The 23,789-nt window shown below is 39.6% G+C and overlaps 1 protein-coding gene across 1 annotated transcript in view; it reads right to left on the bottom strand.

Annotated features, from left to right (window-relative positions):
* The window catches only part of LOC126187104 (nuclear pore complex protein Nup153), a 103,623-nt gene that overhangs the window by 64,379 nt on the left and 15,455 nt on the right, over positions 1–23,789 (bottom strand). The window contains exons 3-6 of the mRNA XM_049928267.1: positions 10,043–10,291; positions 9,830–9,952; positions 9,619–9,737; positions 9,431–9,544 (exon numbers count right to left, since the gene is read on the bottom strand). Coding sequence (XP_049784224.1) covers positions 9,431–9,544; positions 9,619–9,737; positions 9,830–9,952; positions 10,043–10,291 — 605 coding nt within the window. The remainder of the gene's footprint in view (positions 1–9,430; positions 9,545–9,618; positions 9,738–9,829; positions 9,953–10,042; positions 10,292–23,789) is intronic.

Below are 23,789 nucleotides of genomic sequence, written 5' to 3'. Positions count from 1 at the left end.
GATGATGGTCGAAGTATAGAGGATATAAAATGTAGACTGGCAATGGCAAGAAAAGCGTTTCAGAAGAAGAGAAATTTGTTAACATCGAGTATAGATTTAAGTGTCAGGAAGTCGTTTCTGAAAGTATTTGTATGGAGTGTAGCCATGTATGGAAGTGAAACATGGACAATAAATAGTTTGGACAAGAAGAGAATAGAAACTTTCGAAATGTGGTGCTACAGAAGAATGCTGAAGATTAGATGGGTAGATCACATAACTAATGAGGTGGTTTTGAATAGAATTGGGAAAAAGAGGAGTTTGTGGCACAACTTGACGAGAAGAAGGGACTGGTTGGTAGGACATGTTCTGAGGCATGAAGGGATCACAAATTTAGCACTGAAGGGCAGCGTGGAGGGTAAAAATCTTAGAGGGAGACCAAGAGATGAATACACTAAGCAGATTCAGAAGGATGTAGGTTGCAGTAAGTACTGGGAGATGAAGAAGCTTGCACTGGATAGAGTAGCATGGAGAGCTGCATCAAACCAGTCTCAAGACTGAAGACAACAACAACAACAACTCCTATAAAGTGAACAAGCACCTAATTTAACATACTTTGGACAAAAATAAAAAAACCTAGTAGTTTAGTTTCAAAATGTTAGCTACTGTTGTTTCATTCCATCACAATGATAAAAACGACAAAACTTACAAATTTTGAAGTGCCATAAAATGGATACAGGCAGAGATAAAAATGTTACAATTTGATAAGTTTATTTATCTGCATAGGAAGAAAAAATCATCAAAGTTACATTTAAATTTTAAGTGATGGGTAAATAGCCTGTATGACTTGTCATGGAACGACCCTGTAGCAGTCACTGGCTCAAGAATAACTACTGAGATACAAGTCAATGACAGTTAAAATGATGCATTTTCTGTGAACAATAGGAATTTAGTTGCTGTTGCTATATTACTTTCCACAGTTATTTGTGCAATACCCATTTAATGTGAAACCAATCAAGAAATGATGGAAGGGACCACATTAATGTGAGAAATTACCGCTTCTGCTAAGTTGGGAGTATGTATAGATCATCTTCCTCGCCGATGGTCACATTGTGGTTGAATCTGACTTGTTTCTTTTAATTACTGGAACAGTTTTGGTGTGCGTAAGACATATCCTACAGGTGTGCCTGGCCTGGTTCAACCATTCAGCTTCCCTAAAGGTTCCCATTGCTTCTATATATATATATATATATATATATATATATATATATATATATATATATATATATATATATATAGAGGGAAACATTCCACGTGGGAAATATATATATATATATATATATATATATATATATATATACCCAACAAAAGCGCTGGCAGGTCGATAGACACACCAAATAAACACAAACATTTTTCCCACGTGGAATGTTTCCCTCTATTATATATATATATATATATATATATATATATATATATATATATATATATATATATATGAAAAAAATGCCTCATAAATGCATCACCCCTCCACTAACTCAACCAATAAGATTTATTCTTTTTCTGAGTGCACAGCCATGAGTTACTGCTACACATTGGTAACTGCTGTCATCTGCATTGCACTATTGCCATACTGGCAATAAAACAGTTCCATCCATAGGGTCAAAATTATTCATTGCAGTGAACTGTGTGTGATACTTTGTGATCACTGTGTAGTTATTAGCGTGTGTCTAAATGTGCTAATGTGATGTGAAAGTAAATATCGCAGGTGATGGCAATAAACATGAAGGGCTTCCAAACATATTGAGGAGTACAACTTACCATGTTAACAAATTTTCAAATGTGAATCTGAAAGTGTGTCTCCTACATTCTGAAGACACAAGAACAGACTGCAAAAGCCTGCAGTGTCAGTAAGCGAATTGTATAGCTAATTTTGCATGAAAATATCACAGCAGGAAAAAGGCTTCTAGAACTAGATTTTGTGTTGCCTGGAAGCATCCAAACCACAAAGAAAACCTGTAACACTGAAATCTATCATACTCTGCTACGGAGAAGTTGCAGAGCTTAGATATTTAAGTAAATCCACAAGACTTCCAGTTCAGTTTCTGTCAACAAGCAACTGTGAATTACTATTTTATTCATAATACAGTATGTATCACCCTGAAATGATAAATATAATAAGCAATTTCATCTACTTGAAAAAAATTACACTTAAGAGGAAACAAAAGCCAAAGGGGCCAAAAGATAGATTTTTATATTTTTGCATATTTGAACAGCCCTCTATTCCCTCTGTAAAACCATTTTTGCTTCATATAAAGACCACAATTTGTTCATGAGTTACGACTGTTTTCCTAATGCTCTGTGTGGTCTGGCATTTAAATGCCAAGCCTTCCTTCTTGCACCACACACAGAAAAATTGCACCGATTTTGATGTTCTTTGTACGCCATTTGCTGCTGCTATTATTTTATCGTGTCAAGGTTTCCTATCCTGTATCTGATATCAATACCTTTCATTCCAATCATGTTTGTAATTGTTTGTGAACACTGTTGTTTATACTTACTGAAGTTTGTTATGAGTGAAGTAAGTTCTGATTTATGTTTCCTCTGATTTCAACATTTTTATAAATATGCCATGAACAAAGAAATTCTTGCCCAAATTAAAATTCAGTGGAAATAAATAGGCAACGGTAAATTAAATTCATGGGCCAAAGGAGTCAGATGTAAAGAAAATGAGCCCTCAAGAAATTGTGGTATCTTTAAAATCTCTCGTTGCAGTCAGATAGTGTAGAGAACACTAATTTGAAAATACTGTGGTGAACTTCAGCATGCTCTCCTATTTTACTTCTAAAAATATTTTGTGCAGAATATGTTGTAGTGACATATCTTTGGGAGAGAATCTGTGACTTCATAAAGGGCTTGTGTCCAAACTGACATTGAATTAGGCTAGGCATGAAGCACCTGCTACAACAAAGGTATCATAAATGGTAAATAATACTCTGTATGATGATGATAATATAAGGCCAGTTTATGATCTCAGATCAATTGGTAAAAGAATGGAAGCAGGCTAATTCTTTATACAATGCTTGACATTCCAAATTCACCTGCAAAAGTTATGACTTTCAATGAAATTACTGGAACTGCTATTGCTGAAGTCTATAATCTCTCAGTGAAGGAAGCAGCTGGAGAAGCTCTCAAGGAAAGTGATGATGGTGAAAGTGGTGATATTTGTGCACATTATGATGGCAGCTAGCAACAATATGGCCACACTTCACTAAGTGGTACTGTGGCGGCTACATCATTTAATACTGGCATCACAACTGATGTAGAGATTGTAAGCAACTACTGTATAACTTGTGGCAATGGGACTGAGAAAGAGGACGAACACAACTGTCAGAAGAATTATGATGGTCCAAGTGGTGAGATGCAAGAAGCAGTAATTCTAAGGACTTTTAATTGATCAGTGGCAAACAGAGATGTTAGATACACACCGTATTTAGGGGATGGTGACAGCAAGGTTTAGGACCCGATATGTGCAGAGAACCCAATGGTCCTAGTGTCACAATTTCCAAATTGGATGTATTGGGCATGTGATGAATAGAATGGGGAAACGTAAAAATAGAACTGGAAGATGGTAAGAAGGTAGTTGGTAAAGATCTCCTGACAAACAATGAAATAGATAAATTATAGAAATAAATTACAGAATTATTATGGCTTGAAGATAAGAAGAAATGTTGGGAATTGAGACAACATGAAGAAAACTGTATGGGCTATCTTTTCCCCCAAAAGGTTTCCACAAACGATAATTCTCAGCATTTTCTTTGCCCAAATGTTCTTGACACTTGGTTCCAGTACAGGAAAACAGCAATGTATGACCACAAACGTTCTTTACCTGCTGCAGTAATGAATGAAATTAAACATACCTATATTTAGATATCTTTGTATAGATACTTTGTTGAAAAACTATCGCCATGGGAAAACACAAAATGTAAATAAATGTATAAATTCTGTCACTTGGTCTCTGTTACCAAAATCTGTACTTGTTCAGATCACAACCCTCAAATTTGGTATTTATGATTCAGTTTTATGCTTCAATGTTGGTGTAACAAACAAACCAAACTTTTGGAAGCACTGGCCATAAAATCTAGTGGAAATACTACAAATTCCACATTGCAAATAGATAAAGAGAGAATCCAACCAGCAGAAATTGCCAATTTAAAAAAAGGAGGGACCAAGAGAAGAAAAGAAGACTAGTAAGATTCAGATGATGCTCAGTATGGAGCAGGAAAACATTAATTGTACGTAGTTCTCATAATTAACTATTCTAAAATTGCAATATTGAACTTTAAATTGACTTTTCTAAAAACTACATTTATGACTTTTCAGATACCATTATTTTCTGAACTAAATGGCTAAGAAACATAAAATTTGGTCAATTTGTACTCAGATGGTAGTAAATTATTATAAGTAAACTGAGAACCACCAACCCCAACAGAAACTGTTTTATGATCACTAACGTATATGAAAGGGAACTTTTATGAGTGAAACATTAAAAAATTTAGCTGAAATCCATAAGAGACATTTTGTTCATTTTAATTATCAATGGAGGCATTTATGTTGCATACATTCAGTAAAAATTTCACTGTTCTGACACTTTTAGTTCTTTTGAAAAGCATACACGTTCACAGGCTGGAATAGCATTGACAGAATTGCGATAAAAAATGCCTTTCATCCCTACTTAACGTCCTCATGAAGCTGTGTCAGGTGTTCAGCATCTTTCATCAGGTTCATTGGAAAATGACTGTGTGTACAGTTCTGCAGCATCATCAAGACATGAATTTCAATTTTTCTCAAGCAGATGAGAAACTGTTCAAAATCAGGTACAACATTTATTATGTTTCTCGGGTATTTGAATGTATAATACGATGTACTGTAGTCAAATGAACCTGAGTGTTGGTTGCAGCAATACAGCTTGGTAATGTGGACACTTCTCCACCTCTGTTATCATACATAAGCAAACTTTATCTCTTACTTGCTTCCCTATCAAAGCCTGTACATGGTCACCTTCCAACATGCTGCATGCTATACGGTTGATAGATTGTACCCTCAAAATTTTAAATACAGATAGCAGTCTTACTGACCCTTATATCAAGACTGGCCGTGTCAGTGTACATTTCATGCCATCTGCTCTGTATTAGTGCGGTTTCTGTCTCAATCCCTCAAGACGTATGATTACATTTGGGTTGGGTTTATCTACCCTACAATCCATTACTTCTTACAAACAAAGATTTGCAAGTCCTTGCATTCCTGTGGCAGTTATCTCACATCATGATTGGCTTCATCACTTTCCAAACTGTTGTCTCCAAACTAGGGTTTCTTACCTCAAATTTAAACATCTGCCTTTGTTCAACATCCCTGAAAGTTTGTACTACTGTGGAAGTACAGTGTTATTTAGGCATTAGCGAAACCATATTTCTTCCATTCTTTTCTATTATTCTCTTGTAATGATTTTATGATGTACTCCACACTTAAACACTCTTCCTCTACTAAAACACTCTTCCATACTAAAACACTCTTCCCAAGTTCGGATATTACGCAGCCATAATATAATCATATATCCACAAGGTAATCCCACATTTAGACGTTTGGTGACATTTAGGGAATCAAGAGATGCCAGTTTTGTAATCTCCTGAAAGATTACTACTTATGACCTGTCATCTGAAGACTATTTCATATTTCTAAGTGCAGCACATGTTCTGTTGTCACAAACACTGAATTTTTAATTGGTGGTTTCTCCCTTTCTCCACTTACTCTTAATTATAATAAATTTACCTCTAACCACTCTTAACAGTTCATAAAAAACAGTGTTATTACATGGACAAATATTTTTTCCTAGTCACTGTTTGGTTTACTGCACAAAATTTTAACGCACACAAACTAAATGTGAAACCAATGTCTAGTGGTGACCAAAATGATTCAATAGTTTTGCTGTTAAGCCCCAGCTTGTTTAGAAAGTTGTAGTTTTGTCGTAGTGGATTGTTATGACAGCGTTTAAATATTATATGGTGCAGCAAAAGAAGATACCAGATGGAGAGTATTGCAAATTCTACTAACAGGATTTTTTTGAAAGTGTTGCAGCCTAGACTTCAATTGACTGTCAACAAGTTAACATTTGATTAAGAGCAATGGGATGATAAAATGATTACACAACAAAGCTATTTTGCTTAAACAATTTCACTCATTAAGAGCTGACTTATAAAGACTTCCTGGACCAGCTACAGGAAATGAAATGATTCTCAAACTCTCACTATGCTAGCAATCTTGCCTCTCAAAGTTGGTTTTCATGAGCTCCAGGAAATATTAGCTCCTATCCAGTGTAGTACACAATAATCACCAACAACTGATCTTCAAGAATTTTAGTAGCTTAGGGGGGTAGGACGTCAAACGGGACGACTTGGAGCACGAGAGGCACCACTGGACATTTTAATTTCCACTGTCTATACTTTTACCAACAAATTTATAAAACTTTGTCAGCATGACCAGGAAGGATTCAGGATTCACACTCATAGCAGTGGAAGTTCACAAACACGACAAAATAATTTTTTTTACAAATGAAATTTCATCACTTTTTCAGTTACTGGTGGCAGAATTTGTTGCTATAAGTACAATTTTCTTCATCAGTAGGAGAGACTCTTCGATGAATTTTGCACAGCATACAAAACATACTTACAGGTGTATGAAACTAGAATTTATTTAATTTATGAAAAAATGAATAAGCTGTTACATTTTAAACTTCATGTTTAGAACAAACTCAAATTTTATAGTTAATTATCTCAATTTTTACCACAGTTTTTAATAGATTTGGAAAATTCTAGAGCTCCATACACCTGTAACTATGGTTTGTATGCTGTGCAAAATTCATCGAAGAATCTCTCCTAGTTATGAAGAAAAGTGTATCCATAGGAACAAATGCAGCCAGTAAGTGAAAAACTGATGAAATTTCAGATATAAAAGAAAAAAATATATTTTGTTGAGTTTCTGAACTTCTGCTGCTAATCCTGAATCCTTCCTGGTCATGCTGCAAAAGTTTTATAAATTTGTAAAAGTATAGACAGTGGAAATTAAAATGTCCTGTAATGCCTCTCCTGCTCCAAGTCGTCCCATTTGATGTCCTACCCCCCCCCCCCTCCCCCTTAATGATGCGATTCAGATGATTAACACCAGATAATTTTGTGAATTGCATATTACCATTTAGCAGCAATGTAATGCTGCAATTCTACTTCCATCTTCCACAAATACAATTTTAAAAGAATTTCACTTGAATAGACCCAACCCAAGATGGGGAGAAGGTTCTGCTGGCAGCAATTGAGTACAGTGGATCATGGCTAGCATCGGCATGAATGACACATGCTGCCTGGGTATAGAGGCCATCCCTTGTTCTTTCCTACAGGTGACTAGCTGATTTGGTGAAGACAGGTAGCCTTGCTCACATGGTGGAAGCAGCTAGCTTCACTCGCATGGAAGAAGCAGAGCTATTGTTTTGTAGCAGTTCTCACAACTGGCCACTGTCCTCTAGTTTGGAGCCATGTGGACAGCTTAAGCCAGAGGCTGAGACTATTCTGTGATGATCTTTGACACATATTTCTAGAGCTACCTATCAGGTGAACAAATGTAGGACCGTACAACAATGGCTATGAGGGTAGCGGAGTAAGTGTAGCATGCACACATTGGTTTCTTAGGATAGAGAAATCCATCCACAGGCCTGAGAACATGCATTCTTAGTCCAGACAGGATAGCATTTGTCACAGCAGATCTGCGAAAGGAAATGTTCAGACATCAATTAAATTTCTGGGACCTATGGAAAGACCCCGGAACTAGACTAACTTATAAGCAGTTGCAATGGTCACATAGTACTAGGGACAAAAACTTGGCCAACATCAGGTGTCAATAGCAATCAGGTGTCAATAGCAATGCAATTCTGAACTCCAACTGCAATGTGTAACGCAAAGATAGGCTGAAGGCTGGTGGTAAAGGCAAGCTTATAGCAATAAAAGTGATAACATAATATCTAGTGAGATTACAACTGATTCAGAATGTGAAAATCTGGGTGAAGGTAAGTGTCGAAGGTGGACCAATATGGTCATCAGATGCTTTTTAGACCCCCTGGGCCATGGCAGAACATCTGAGGGGGGGAACTTGGGAGAACATGTGTTGAACTCCTGGTCGTGTTATAATTTTAGGTGGAGACTTCCATTTACAGTTTATAGATTGGGAGACTAGAGTGATTAGCACAGGTAATAGGGTAAGAGAATCATGTGAAACTGTTTTAAGTGCGTCGTCTGGAAATTACATTGAGCAATTAATTAGAGAACAGACTCATGAAGATGTCTGAAGTATTGGATGGTTTAAGCAAAAGCTTTTGAACGCTAGGCGTGTTTGTCGATTTAACTAAGTTGTTTGAGTTGATCACAAAATATTACTCCAAAAGTGGAACCATTATGGAATACAGGGAGTAGCTCACAATTGGTTCACCTCTTACTTTAACAACAGACAGAAAAAGGTCATTATTCACAATGTTGAGAATGGTTGATGTGGGGTCCGAGTGGGAGACGGTCAGTCAAATGGGTGGTGCTCTAGGGATCAGTGTTGGTGCCATTCCTGTTCCTTGTTTACCTACATGATATGCAGGTAATGAATTGCAGGTAATAAAGAATAACAGGTAATTCTAAAATATTTCTGTTTGCTGATGACTAAAGGGTGTGCGTGCAACATTGGTTCTGTTTCAAATAGTGCAGTTCACGACATAAGTTCATGGCTTGTACAAAATAAACTAACGCCAAATCACAGTGCGCCTCAGTTTTTATAGTTTCTAACACACACTTCAACAAAACCACACTTTTAATTTCACAGAATGGGCATATGATTAGTGAAACTGAACAATTCAAATTTCTTGGTGTCCCGATAGATAGTAAACTATCGTGGGAAATCCATACTCAGGATCTTGTTCAAAGACTGAATGCTGCCATTTTTACTACTCGAACGGTATCTGAAGTAAGCGACAGTTCGACAAGCGTCCCCCCCTCCCCCGCCCCCCCCACACACACTTTACTGTCATTTCTTGTTAACAATGTCAGCTTATTCCCAAGAATTAGCAGCTTTCACTCAGTTAATACTACGCAGAAAGCCAATCTGCATTTGGATCGCACTTCCTTAACTCTTGTGCAGAAAGGTGTGCAGTATACTGCTGCATCAGTTTTCAATAAGCTACCACAAGAATTCAAACACCTTAGCAGTAGTCAATGTGCTTTGAGGACTCTACCCAGAAATGGTGAATCACAGCAGATTATTGCAATATCATGCAATCTGAACATAAGCTTAGCAGTGAGTTACATTGTGTTACTCCTGCATGTTTTGTAGGGTGAAAGCTGATAAAGTAACTGGTTATATCATGACTATTTACCTCGGGTGTAAAGTCGTGACTGCGTCTGTATGCTGATGCACCTCCGTAACCAGTCCGTCCGGCATAAAATGGTGAATTAATGACAGCCGATCTTGAAAGTGAGGTATCCGATTCCTTGAATGCAAGGAGAAATCATTACAGCATTGCTTATATAAACAACAAAAATTACAATGTTAAACTATACCAACCAAACTTGGAGACCCAAATGCTGATACATTAAATAAACTTCTCCTCCTGTTCAAAGGAGTGTTCATTCTTGGACTGCGTGTACGATTAAGTAACAGTAATCTCCTGCTGTTCGTGGGAGCTGCAAATAAAATGAATATCATGCCAATAACAAGCAAAACACTAAACACACACTTAAAACGCATCATAACATGAAACAAAATATAAGCTTACTCGTGTTGTCAAAGTTTCTTTTTGTATTTGATGCACTATTATTAACGGATGTCTGATGAGTCACACGGTGTGGGAGAGATGAGCATCCACTTGTTGATTCACTACTCTCCGACACATCATCTCCTACACAAAGGTAAGAAGTACATTACAGAAATGAAAAAAAAAACCTGACAACATGAACACAGCTGAAATTACAGAAGTCTGCAGTCATACCATTTATTTTTCTGTCAACACTTGCTGAGCTGAGAGTAGATTGGTTTAAATAAGTTGACAGAGATGGACGTGGCCTGATGTTTCGATGCTCTCTGACAGAACTAATTCCATCAGTTGTAAGGCCTGCTGATGCTACAGCATTTAATTTAATTTGCTGTTTATTAAGGCCACTAGGGCCAGGGACTGGATCATCAGTAATCCTTTGAGGAGAATATCTCGATTCAGTCTCTGGTCTTTCTGCCACCAATGCTGTAACAAAGGAGAACATGAAATAAAAGCAAGTTTCCTCAATATTACAATTAAAATAACAATAACATCATGCACACAAACAAAAACTCTCATTTTCAAATGCTGGATGGTATGGCTCAATGCAATTAATGTAGACAAAACACACACACACACACACACACACACACACACACACACAGAGAGAGAGAGAGAGAGAGAGAGAGAGAGAGAGAGAGACTGGGTTTGTTGTACATTCTACATAGCAGCATTGCCTTTGACTCAAATCATTTATTTGCCGAATACTGCCATTATTATATGAAAACTAAATGTCAATAGCAAGTCTTCATATGTGCTCTGATACAATCTAAAAGAAGAGTCGGGAGGGGGAGTACTTCTGGCACTTATTGCTTTAGCACCTATTAGATTCAACTGCTGCACACTATGACCATGATCACTTTGACTAAATCCTGAGAAAATTTTATTAAAAATGAAAAAAATTATGGCTAGGAATTACCAATATTAAAGGAATCCTGATGATATAACAGCATTTCCAATAAAAGATTTATTCCTTCTTCAGGACTGGAACTGTGCAGGAGGAAGTAAGGTAGGGAGAGTCTTAGGGGCAACTGACACAGGGTGGTGCTCTTTGAAATTTGGCAGCTTCCCAAACTTTTCATTCGATTTTGTGAACAACCAAAACATTTATTTGAAATCTGTAACTACACTGTTTTCTGCTTCACATTTTCCATTTATATTTTGCTACAACTCATTGGGATACAACTTTTATTTCTAAATTTTTATGCAATATTACTACATAGGTCATAGTCCACACTTAATTCTTTCGTATGTCTATGGTAAATCATCAATACTTTTTTCTCAAAATTTTTCTACAACAATAGCACTGACCACAAAATGCAGGTCACATTAATGGTCTAATTGTACCCCTTTTCTAAGCCACTCCAGTAGTTTTCCTTCACGCCTCTTTCTTCCACTTCACCTCTTCTGCCAGAAAAAGCGCCACTGGCTCTGAAAGCCTGCGTAAGTTAAGTCTTTGTGTGTGTGTGTGTGTGTGTGTGTGTGTGTGTGTGTGTGCGCTCCCACTGCTGCCTGATGAGTAGCTCTTTTTTATCTATCCAATCATATTATATACCTAAAACAAAGATGATGTGACTTACCAAATGAAAGTGCTGGCAGGTCGACAGACACACAAACGAACACAAACATACACACAAAATTCAAGCTTTCGCAACAAACTGTTGCCTCATCAGGAAAGAGGGAAGGAGAGGGAAAGACGAAAGGATGTGGGTTTTAAGGGAGAGGGTAAGGAGTCATTCCAGTCCCGGGAGCAGAAAGACTTACCTTAGGGGGAAAAAAGGACGGGTATACACTCGCACACACACACACATATCCATCCACACATATACAGACACAACCAGACATATTTAAAGACAAAGAGTTTGGGCAGAGATGTCAGTCGAGGCAGAAGTGCAGAGGCAAAGATGTTGATGAATGACAGGTGAGGTATGAGTGGCGGAAATTTGAAATTAGCGGAGATTGAGGCCTGGTGGATAACGGGAAGAGAGGATATATTGAAGAGCAAGTTCCCATCTCCGGAGTTCGGATAGGTTGGTGTTAGTAGGAAGTATCCAGATAACCCGGACGGTGTAACACTGCGCCAAGATGTGCTGGTCGTGCACCAAGGCATGTTTAGCCACAGGGTGATCCTCATTACCAACAAACACTGTCTGCCTGTGTCCATTCATGCGAATGGACAGTTTGTTGCTGGTCATTCCCACATAGAATGCATCACAGTGTAGGCAGGTCAGTTGGTAGATCACGTGGGTGCTTTCACACGTGGCTCTGCCTTTGATTGTGTATACCTTCCGGGTTACAGGACTGGAGTAGGTGGTGGTGGGAGGGTGCATGGGACAGGTTTTACACCGGGGGCGGTTACAAGGGTAGGAGCCAGAGGGTAGGGAAGGTGGTTTGGGGATTTCATAGGGATGAACTAAGAGGTTACGAAGGTTAGGTGGACGGCGGAAAGACACTCTCGGTGGAGTGGGGAGGATTTCATGAAGGATGGATCTCATTTCAGGGCAGGATTTGAGGAAGTCGTATCCCTGCTGGAGAGCCACATTCAGAATCTGATCCAGTCCCGGAAAGTATCCTGTCACAAGTGGGGCACTTTTGTGGTTCTTCTGTGGGAGGTTCTGGGTTTGAGAGGATGAGGAAGTGGCTCTGGTTATTTGCTTCTGTACCAGGCCGGGAGGGTAGTTGCGGGATGCGAAAGCTGTTGTCAGGTTGTTGGTGTAATGCTTCAGGGATTCCGGACTGGAGCAGATTCGTTTGCCACGAAGACCTAGGCTGTAGGGAAGGGACCGTTTGATGTGGAATGGGTGGCAGCTGTCGTAATGGAGGTACTGTTGCTTGTTGGTGGGTTTGATGTGGACGGACGTGTGAAGCTGGCCACTGGACAGGTGAAGGTCAACATCAAGGAAAGTGGCATGGTATTTGGAGTAGGACCAGGTGAATCTGATGGAACCAAAGGAGTTGAGGTTGGAGAGGAAATTCTGGAGTTCTTCTTCACTGTGAGTCCAGATCATGAAGATGTCATCAATAAATCTGTACCAAACTTTGGGTTGGCAGGCCTGGGTAACCAAGAAGGCTTCCTCTAAGCGGCCCATGAATAGGTTGGCATACGAGGGGGCCATCCTGGTACCCATGGCTGTTCCCTTTAATTGTTGGTATGTCTGGTTTTCAAAAGTGAAGAAGTTGTGGGTCAGGATGAAGCTGGCTAAGGTAATGAGGAAAGATGTTTTAGGTAGGGTGGCAGGTGATCGGCGTGAAAGGAAGTGCTCCATCGCAGCGAGGCCCTGGACGTGCGGGATATTTGTGTATAAGGAAGTGGCATCAATGGTTACAAGGATGGTTTCTGGGGGTAACGGATTGGGTAAGGATTCCAGGCGTTCGAGAAAGTGGTTGGTGTCTTTGATGAAGGATGGGAGACTGCATGTAATGGGTTGAAGGTGTTGATCTACGTAGGCAGAGATACGTTCTGTGGGGGCTTGGTAACCAGCTACAATGGGGCGGCCGGGATGATTGGGTTTGTGAATTTTAGGAAGAAGGTAGAAGGTAGGGGTGCGGGGTGTCGGTGGGGTCAGGAGGTTGATGGAGTCAGGTGAAAGGTTTTGTAGGGGGCCTAAGGTTCTGAGGATTCCTTGAAGCTCTGCCTGGACATCAGGAATGGGATTACCTTGGCAAACTTTGTATGTGGTGTTGTCTGAAAGCTGACGCAGTCCCTCAGCCACATACTCCCGACGATCAAGTACCACGGTCGTGGAACCCTTGTCCGCCGGAAGAATGACGATGGACCGGTCAGCCTTCAGATCACGGATAGCCTGGGCTTCAGCAGTGGTGATGTTGGGAGTAGGATTAAGGTTTTTTAAGAAGGATTGAGAGGCAAGGCTGGAAGTCAGAAATTCCTGGAAGGTTTGGAGAGGGTGATTTTGAGGGAGAGGAGGTGGGTCCCGCTGTGACGGAGGACGGAACTGTTCCAGGCAGGGTTCAATTTGGATAGTGTCTTGGGGAGTTGGATCATTAGGAGTAGGATTAGGATCATTTTTCTTCGTGGCAAAGTGATACTTCCAGCAGAGAGTACGAGTGTAGGACAGTAAATCTTTGACGAGGGCTGTTTGGTTGAATCTGGGAGTGGGGCTGAAGGTGAGGCCTTTGGATAGGACAGAGGTTTCGGATTGGGAGAGAGGTTTGGAGGAAAGGTTAACTACTGAATTAGGGTGTTGTGGTGCCAGATTGTGTTGATCGGAATTTTGAGGTTTTGGAGGGAGTGGAGCTGGAAGTGGGAGATTGAGTAGATGGGAGAGACTGGGTTTGTGTGCAATGAGAGGTGGTTGAGGTTTGCTGGAAAGGTTGTGAAGGGTGAGTGAGTTGCCTTTCCGGAGGTGGGAAACCAGGAGATTGGATAGTTTTTTGAGGTGAAGGGTGGCATGCTGTTCTAATTGGCGGCTGGCCTGTAGGAGAATGCTCTGAATAGCCGGTGTGGATGTGGGAGAGGAAAGATTGAGGACTTTTATTAAGGATAGGAGTTGACGGGTGTGTTCATTGGCTGAGTTGATGTGTAGGTGAAGGATTAGGTGGGTGAGGGCAATGGATTGTTCAGTTTGGAACTGGTATAGGGACTGATGGAAAGAAGGGTTGCAGCCAGAGATGGGAACTTTAAGTGTTAGGCCTTTGGGGGTTATGCCAAATTTCAGACAAGCCTGAGAAAATAAAATATGTGAGCGTAATCTGGCTAGGGTGAAGGCATGTTTGCGGAGGGAATGTAAATAAAACTAAATGGGGTCATTGTGGGGGTGTTGTGAGGGTGACATGGTATTAGAAGGTGGAAAGTTTAACATGAGGTTGAAATGAAAAAGAAAGATAGAAATATGTGGAGATCTGGTATGAAAAAAGACGAAAAAGTGTTGGTTAAGTTGATCCTGTGGTGAACTTGGGTTGGTAGACAGCGATGTGCAAAAAGGTTAGGTGGTTGTGTTGCCGCTAAATCACGTTAAAGGATGGAGAAATTCGGGAAAATTTCGAGAAAATTTCGAAAAAACGTATTAAAGGAGTGGTGTTGTGGTGAAAGATTACGAAAATGGGGCTGACAATTGTAGAAATAATGACGTTAAAACCTGTGGGGAGCGGCTAAAATGATCAGTGAAGTGCGAAAAACGGAAGTGAAAATAAAGTTAAAATTATTAGAACTAGCCGAAATGGTTGTTAAATACGTGAAAGCAGCTGTTATTGAACTAGAAACGGTGGATTTTATAGCAGCGGTAGTGTTGAAGGCGGAAAATAAAATTTTTTGGTTATGGTTGGGAAGTGGGTTACGTATTGTTGAGCATATATAGGCGGGATAAAATTGTATAGTAGATTACGGTAAAAGGGGAAGGTGAATACAAAGTGAAACTACTGGTAAAAACAGAGAGAGAAAATAAAGAGAAAAAAGAGAAATAAGACGACAGGAAAGATTTCGAAATGCAAAGACGACAATAACAAACGTAATTGTTGGGTTCAAATTAATGATATGGTTGTAATAGAAGGAAACATTCCACGAAGGAAAAATATACCTATTTTTCCTTCGTGGAATGTTTCCTTCTATTACAACCCAATCATATTATATGCTACACATCAGTAGGTCATCACAGTTTAGATTTGATAATAAGATTCACTGGCCTTTCCAATCCAACCGTCATCGTCCGACATAACCTAGACCTCATGCTAAGATACAGATCTAAAGTCCAAAAAATAATACAGACCAAAAAGAAATATTGTCAGCATTCTAATCTCACTCTATTTGACTGCATATTATGTCACGCACCACACTGAGTTACAGGATGAAGTTGACATCCGGTACTGGTAGGTTCAGTTGACCTGATTGACATAACTGATAATGCCACTTCCTGTGAAGAATAAACTAAACTATGCTGGGTCCATGAACCATGGACCTTGTCATTGGTGGGGAGGCTTGCGTGCCTCAGCCATAAAGATAGCTGTACCATAGGTGCAACCACAACGGAGGGGTATCTGTTGAGAGGCCAGACAAATGTGTGGTTCCTGAAGAGGGGCAGCACCCTTTTCAGTAGTTGCAGGGGCAACAATCTGGATGATTGATCTGGCCTTATAACACTAACCAAAATGGCCTTGCTGTGCTGGTACTGGAAACAGCTGAAAGCAAGGGGGAAACTACAGCTGTAATTTTTCCCTAGGGCATGCAGTTTTACTATATGGTTAAATGATGATGGCGTCCTCTTGGGTAAAATATTCCGGAGGTAAAATAGTCCCCCATTCGGAACTCCGGGTGGGGACTACTCAGCAAGACGTTGTTATCAGGAGAAAGAAAACTGGCATTCTACGGAACGGAGCGTGGAATGTCAGATCTCTTAATGGGGAAGGTAAGTTAGAAAATTTAAAAAGGGAAATGGATAGGTTAAAGTTAGATATAATGGGAATTAGTGAAGTTCGGTGACAGGATGAACGAGACTTCTGGTAAGGTGAATACAGGGTTATAAACACAAAATCAAATGGGGGTAAAGCAGGAGTAGGTTTAATAATGAATAGGAAAATAGGAATGCTGGTAAACTACTACAAACAGCATAGCGAACACATTATTGTGGCCAAATAGAACGAAGCCCACACCTACCACAGTAGTACATGTTTATATGCCAAATAGATTTGCAGATGAAGAAGAGATTTATGAAATGTATGATGAAATAAAAGAAATTATTCAGACAGCGAGGGGAGACAAAAATTTAATAGTCACAAAAATTTAATAGTCGTGGGTGACTGGAACTTGATAGTAGGAAAAGGAAGAGAAGGAAATGTAGTAGGTGAATATGGAATGGGAGTAAGAATGAAAGAGGAAGCCACCTGGTAGAATTTTGCACAGAGCATAATTTAATCATAGCTAACACTTGGTTCAAGAATCATGACAGAAGGCTGTATACATGGAAGAAACCTGGAGATACTGGAAGGTCTCAGATATATTATATAATGGTAAGATAAAGAGATGAAATAGTGAAGATAGCAGAGGATCAAGTGGGTAAAAAGACGAGGGCTAATAGAAATCCTTGGCCAGAGGATCAAGTGGGTAAAAAGACAAGGGCTAATAGAAATCCTTGGGTAACAGAAGACATACTGAATTTAATTGATGAATGGAGAAAATACAAAAATGCTGTAAATGAAGCAGGTGAAAATGAATACAAACGTCTCAAAAATGAGATCGACAGGAAGTACAAAATGGCTAAGCAGGGATGGCTAGAGGACAGATTTAAGGATGTAGAGGCCCATATCACTAGGGGTAAGATAGATACTGCCTACAGGAAAATTAAAGATATCTTTGGAGAAAAGAGAACCACTTGTATGAATATCAAGAGCTCAGATGGAAACACAGTTCTAAGCAAAGAAGGGAAAGCAGAAATGTGGAAGGAGTATATAGAGGGTCTATCCAAGGGCGATGTACTTGAGGACAATATTATGGAAATGGAAGAGGACGTAGATGAAGATGAAATGGGAGATATGATACTGCGTGAAGAGTTTGACAGACACTGAAAGACCTGAGTCGAAACAAGGCCCCGGGAGTAGACAACATTCCTTTAGAACTACTGACAGCCTTGGGAGAGCCAGTCCTGACAAAACTCTACCATCTGGTGAGCAAGATGTATGAAACAGGCGAAATACCCTCAGACTTCAAGAAGAATATAATAATTCCAATCCCAAAGAAAGCAGGTGTTGACAGATGTGAAAATTACCGAACTATCAGTTTAACAAGTCTCGGCTGCAAAAGACTAACACAAATTCTTTACATACGAATGGAAAAACTGGTAGAAGTCGACCTCGGGGAAGATCAATTTGGATTCTGTACAAATGTTGGAACATGTGAGGCAATACTGACCCTATGACTTATCTTGGAAAATAAATTAAGAAAAGGCAAGCCTACATTTCTAGCATTTGTAGACTTAGAGAAAGCTTTTGACAATGTTGACTTGAGTACTCTCTTTCAAATTCTAAAGGTGGCAGGTGTAAAATACAGGGAGCGAAAGGCTATTTACAATTTGTACAGAAACCAGATGGCAGTTATAAGAGTCGAGGGGCATGAAAGGGAAGCAGTGGTTGGGAAGGGAGTGAGACAGGGTTGTAGACTGTCCCTGATGTTATTCAATCTGTATATTGAGCAAGCAGTGAAGGAAACAAAAGAAAAATTTGGAAAAGGTATTAAAATCCATGGAGAAGAAATAAAAACTTTGAGGTTTGCTGATGACATTGTAATTCTGTCAGAGACAGCAAAGGACCTGGAAGGGCAGCTGATCGGAATGGACAGTGTCTTGAAAGGAAGATATAAGATTAACACCAACAAAAGCAAAACGAGGATAATGGAATGTAGTCGAATTAAATCGTGTGATGATGCGGGAATTAGATTAGGAAATGAGATGCTTAAAGTAGTAAAGGAGTTTTGCTATTTGGGGAGCAAAATAACTGATGATGGTCGAAGTAGAGAGGATATAAAATGTTGACTGGCAATGGCAAGGAATGCGTTTATGAAGAAGAGAAATTTGTTAACATGGAGTATAGATTTAAATGTCAGGAAGTCGTTTCTGAAAGTACTTGTATGGAGTGTAGCCATGTATAGAAGTGAAACGTAGATGATAAATAGTTTGGACAAGAAGAGAATAGAAGCTTTCGAAATGTGGTGCTACAGAAGAATGCTGAAGATTAGATGGGTAGATCACGTAACTAATGAGGAGGTATTGAATAGAATTGGAGAGAAGAGAAATTTGTGGCACAACTTGACTAGAAGAAGGTATCGTTTGGTAGGGCATATTCTGAGGCATCAAGAGATCACCAATTTAGTATTGGAGGTCAGCGTTGAGGGTAAAAATCATAGAGGGAGACCAAGAGATGAATACACTAAGCAGATTCAGAAGGATGTAGGTTGCAGTAAGTACTGGGAGATGAAGAAGCTTGCACTGGATAGAGTAGCATGGAGAGCTGCATCAAACCAGTCTCTGGACTGAAGACAACAACATCAACATGCTGGGTCCAAGGGGTACGAAGGGTTTTGCAGAACTCTAAATTACAACAAAACCTTCAAATATAAAATTTGAGTGGCGCAGGTCTTCAGGACAAATTTAAGATCCAGGATGAAAATATTATGGGCTGATGAATCCAGAAGGTTAAAAATTGTGACAATGAAAGACAGTCAGAACATAATCATATTCATACTACAAAATACTATGTGGATAAAGCAGATGCCAGACACAGATTCATTGGAGGAATCCTAAGGAAACGCAGTCCAAAAACAAAGGAAGTAGGTTACAGTACACTTGTTCACCCACTGCTTGAATACTGCTCACCAGTGTGGGATCCGTACCAGATAGGGTTGATAGAAGAGATAGAGAAGCTCCAACAGAAAGCAGCGCACTTCGTTACAGGATCATTTTAGTTATTGCGAAAGCGTTACAGAGATGATAAATAAACTCCAGTGGAAGACTCTGCAAGAGAGACGCTCAATAGCTCAGTACGGGCTTTTGTTCAGGTTTCAAGAACATGCCTCCACCGAGGAAGTCAAGCAGTATATGGCTCCCTCCTGCGTATATCTCGCGAAGATACCATGAGGATAAAATCAGAGAGATTAGAGCCCACACAGAGGCATACTGACACACTTTATTTCCACAAACAATACGAGACTGGAATAGAAGGGGGAACCGATAGAGGTACTCATGGTACCCTCTGCTACACACCGTCAGGTGGCTTGCGGAGTATGGATATAGATCATCATACACTTGTCAAGTATAAAATCTGACAGCTCCTTCATATTCTCAAATACTGTTAACAGTGAAGAGGGCACCCGCGTTAGCACAGATGTCAGACAGATACGGAATCAACAACTACGTAGATGTTGGACAACTTTTTTCTCCATAAATAAACAACACAATTTAGATTTTTAGTGTGACAGTTATTTTTTGACCTATTTTAAGGCCACTGAACTACATCACCACACAGGACCACAAATTCAATTCTACTGCTCATGAATTCTTGAAAGAAGCTTATTCAACCATTTATGGATAAAATTAGGATTATTTCAAGTTATGCTGGGAGCAATACATCTTTCACAGCTCTTCTCCATAGTGATTGGATATATATTTTGCAATGAAATTGACGAGGGTATGCCTTACTATATTCTTTATATGCTGAAATTCATTATGCTGGCTGGTAATATCTTTATGCAACATCAATTCCTCCTTGACAGATTAATTCCAAAGAAACAAGCTTTGCTGTGAGTAAATTGTATTAACACTTGAGGTTTAACTCATCATTTTAGGGAAAATGATGTGATGATGATCTTTGGTTTGTGGGGCGCTCAACTGCGTGGTTATCAGCGCCCGTACAATTTCCCAACCTTTGCTCAGTCCAATTTCGCCACTTTCCTGGATGATGATGAAATGATGAGGACAACACAAACACCCAGTCATCTCGAGGCAGGTGAAAATCCCTGACCCCGCCGGGAATCGAACCCGGGACCCCGTGCTCGGGAAGCGAGAACGCTACCGTGAGACCACGAGTGGCGGACAGGGAAAATGATGTGTTACACTCTCTGTCTTTAAAGAAGATGAAAGAAGAATGTGACATTTAATGAATATTTGTATTAGTGAAGTTAAGTTTCGAATAAAATACTGTCAGAGAAACAGTATATTATTATTGCAGACAATGCAAGTTACATCGCGATAGGAAAGCATAGCCCCCCCCCCCCCCCACACACATATATGATAACAGACACAGAGTTGTTCAATTTGCACTAGCACATAATACGGTTGAAGGTAGCACTATGTTCCCACACAAAAGGAGTTATGAAGCAAATGGCGTAGCATATCTTCAACCAAAATGATCAATAATTATTGACGGCAGGCATTTCTCAAACTTACTAGATGTACATACCTACAGAGGAATAATGAGGATTCAGACCACCATTATGTAATTGCTAAACTACGTGCTCAAATATCTAATGCAAGAAAAGTGAAAGAAACACCTCGAAGAAAATATATGCTGTCAAAGCTAAAAAATAAAGAGATTGTTAAGACATACTCTACGAGAACGTTACTGAAAATCTTGTGCTAAACACTTCTAGTGTAAGTGGTACTCTGAATCAGAAATGAAGTGCTTGCAGGGACACAGTCATTAAGGCAGCAGAAGTAGTGCTAGGGAAAGAAGGAAAACAATCAAAGAATTCCTGATTTGATGAGAGAAGAGAATAAGTTATGAGGAAAAATCCTGGCTTATAGGAAAATGTTTGAGAAATCTTATACACATTTAGTGGCAAGAAATTATCAAAAGGAAAGAAGAGAAGGAACTGCATTGGAAGAAGAAAAGGGAAAGGGAAAGAAAGCTGGCTGAAGAATTGGAGTTAACTGGAAAAACAAATGATGTCAGAAAATCCTATCAGAAAACTGACAGAGAAAGAACATCATTTAAGCTACATATTAATACATGTAAAAGTAAAAATGGGGAATTACTAACTGACAACCAAGAGAAACTGTAACGTTGGATAGAGCATTTTAGTGAATGGTTGGATGCTCTAGAGCCCCCTATTGAAGAAATCCTAATCCACTCAGAAGAAGTTGTTGATGCCGTAGTCCCCACCCCTCAAGGAGAAGTAGACAAAGCAAATGCATGACTGAAGAACAACAAAGCAACAGAGACTGACAACATAACATCAGCAGCTATTCAAAGCCAGGAGTTGAGTTAAATTGCAGGGTATTCAAAATTTTGTGTTTCATCTCGGAAAAGAAAGAGTTGCCACAAGAATGGAATATAGGGATAGTGTGTTTGATACACACAAGAAAGGAGATATATTTACATGTGGCGACTACAGAGGCATATCACTCCTAAATATTACATGTATTGTCAAATATCTTGTGTAGTAGACTCCCGCCCATAGAGGAAAACATCATTGGAAGTTATCGATGCACTCAGAGCAGGAAAGTCAACTGTGAACCAGATGTTTACTTTCTGACAAATAGTAGAAAAAAACCAATGAATTTAATGTTGGTGTGCACCATCTTTTCATTGATTTCAAATCTGAGTATGAAACAATAAATCACACTAAACTTTATGAGGCAATGCGGGAACTTCGGGTGCCTGGGAAGTTGATGCGTTTGATAGAGGTTACCCTAAGGCACCCCCAGTGTACTGTGTGAGTGCAGTCTACGCTATCACCCCAGTTTTCCATACGAAATGGACTAAGACAAGGGGATGGGATTTCTTGCCTACTCTGGCACTCGAAAAGCGTGGTACGTGAATCAAGTATCCAGACAAGAGATACTACAAGTCTGTACAACTTCTGGGACATGCAGGTGATTTGGACCTAATGAGCAGAATGCATTCTCAGCTCTAAAACTGAATGCACGGAAGATGGGCTTGAAAATTAGTGAAGGAAAAACCAAGTATATGTATAATGGTACAAACCAACCCTTATAGCCCACATTAACCTATAAAATGACTGTTGAACGAGTGGAATGTTTCACTTATCTTGGCGCAAAGATATGAGCCAAATGGCAGCACTTCGACAGAAATTACAGAACAAAAATGGTTCTAATCAATGTTATTTTGGAATACTACAACATTTAAAATTCAAACTTCTACACGAGAGACCAAGTGCCGACTACAAAATGCAGATAGGCACAGAACTTACATATGGCTCAGAAACATGGACAATTACAAAGCAGGGTGAAAGCAGATTGAGATCAGACAAAAGAAGTATACTGACAAGAGTCTGTGTGCGCAAATGGGAGTTGGAGAAGGTGAAGGAATGACGAGCTTTACGAGTGCTGTAAGGACGATGATGTGGTCCAGTTCATCAAGTTGCGTTGATTGAGATGGGCATGTAATATGACTCTGAGACTGATCATGTAACGAAAGCCAGCTGCAGTGAACCTAGAGGAAGAAGCACAAGAGGATGACTGAAGTTGAGAGGAAGTGACGAGGTTGGAGAAGACACCGCCCGAGTTGGTTGCCAGAACTGGAGGCCTACAGTAAAGTCCACGGAGGAATGGAGGAAAATTATTGAGGAGGCCAAGTCCCATCCTGGGATGTAGTGCCAATGGAAGAAGAAGAAGAAGAAGAAGAATGCAAGGTACATGTCCACAGCAAATATGTGCACGATGGGTCATCAAGCTTAGAGTGTCTACCTGCTGTGGGCTGCTTGTTCCTACATATTGTGGCTTGGAGGTGTGTTGCAGCCATGGAAGTATGGAGCTCACAATAACAATAGTGATGCCATAGAAGAAAGAACAAAAGTAGTTTTAATACTGTTACTTCTTAGTCTGAAAATGGAAAGAGAGAGAGAGAGAGAGAGAGAGAGAGAGAGTGTGTGTGTGTGTGTGTGTGTGTGTGTGTAAAAATAAAAAAAATGGCAACTCAATGTATAAAGAAGTTTAAACAGATTAGTGTTGAAGAATACTGTTGGGCAATATGTAAAATTGAGGATCCAGCTCTCTTTCAGCCTATAGCACTGAAAACACTGCAACGAGAAGTCCACTAGCAAGAGCAGAAAACGGTTATTTGGATTTTGATTAACTGGGGTGGACAGTGATGTAAGTGACCACAGAGAATATATTACACAAGACAGAGTAAACCCAAAAATAAATAAAATTCCACTCAATTTTGTCTCAATTCCCTGACAGGGCTGAGAAATAAAACTGACACACCACACTAGACATCACTTGAAGTAGTAACAGCAATGTATTTCAGTTCACAAAATTCGTATATTCATCTGACAGGACAGGACAGAACAGGACAGTAAAGTACAGTACAGTACATCAAAGACTGAAATAAAACAGCTTGACATTGATGGAAAAGTTATCCTGTTCATGTTAGAGTGTCTTCCTCATCTTTGTTCTTGTGACAAGTAACAAAGGTTTCAGCCGAATGTTACATTTCTAATAAGCATTCCCTCACAATAGAC

Source organism: Schistocerca cancellata, chromosome 1, assembly GCF_023864275.1.
Source record: "Schistocerca cancellata isolate TAMUIC-IGC-003103 chromosome 1, iqSchCanc2.1, whole genome shotgun sequence".
In the NCBI taxonomy this organism is placed as follows: Eukaryota; Metazoa; Arthropoda; class Insecta; order Orthoptera; family Acrididae; genus Schistocerca; species Schistocerca cancellata.
Note: the sequence above shows the minus strand (reverse complement) of the source record. Positions and strands in the feature narration are given on the sequence as shown.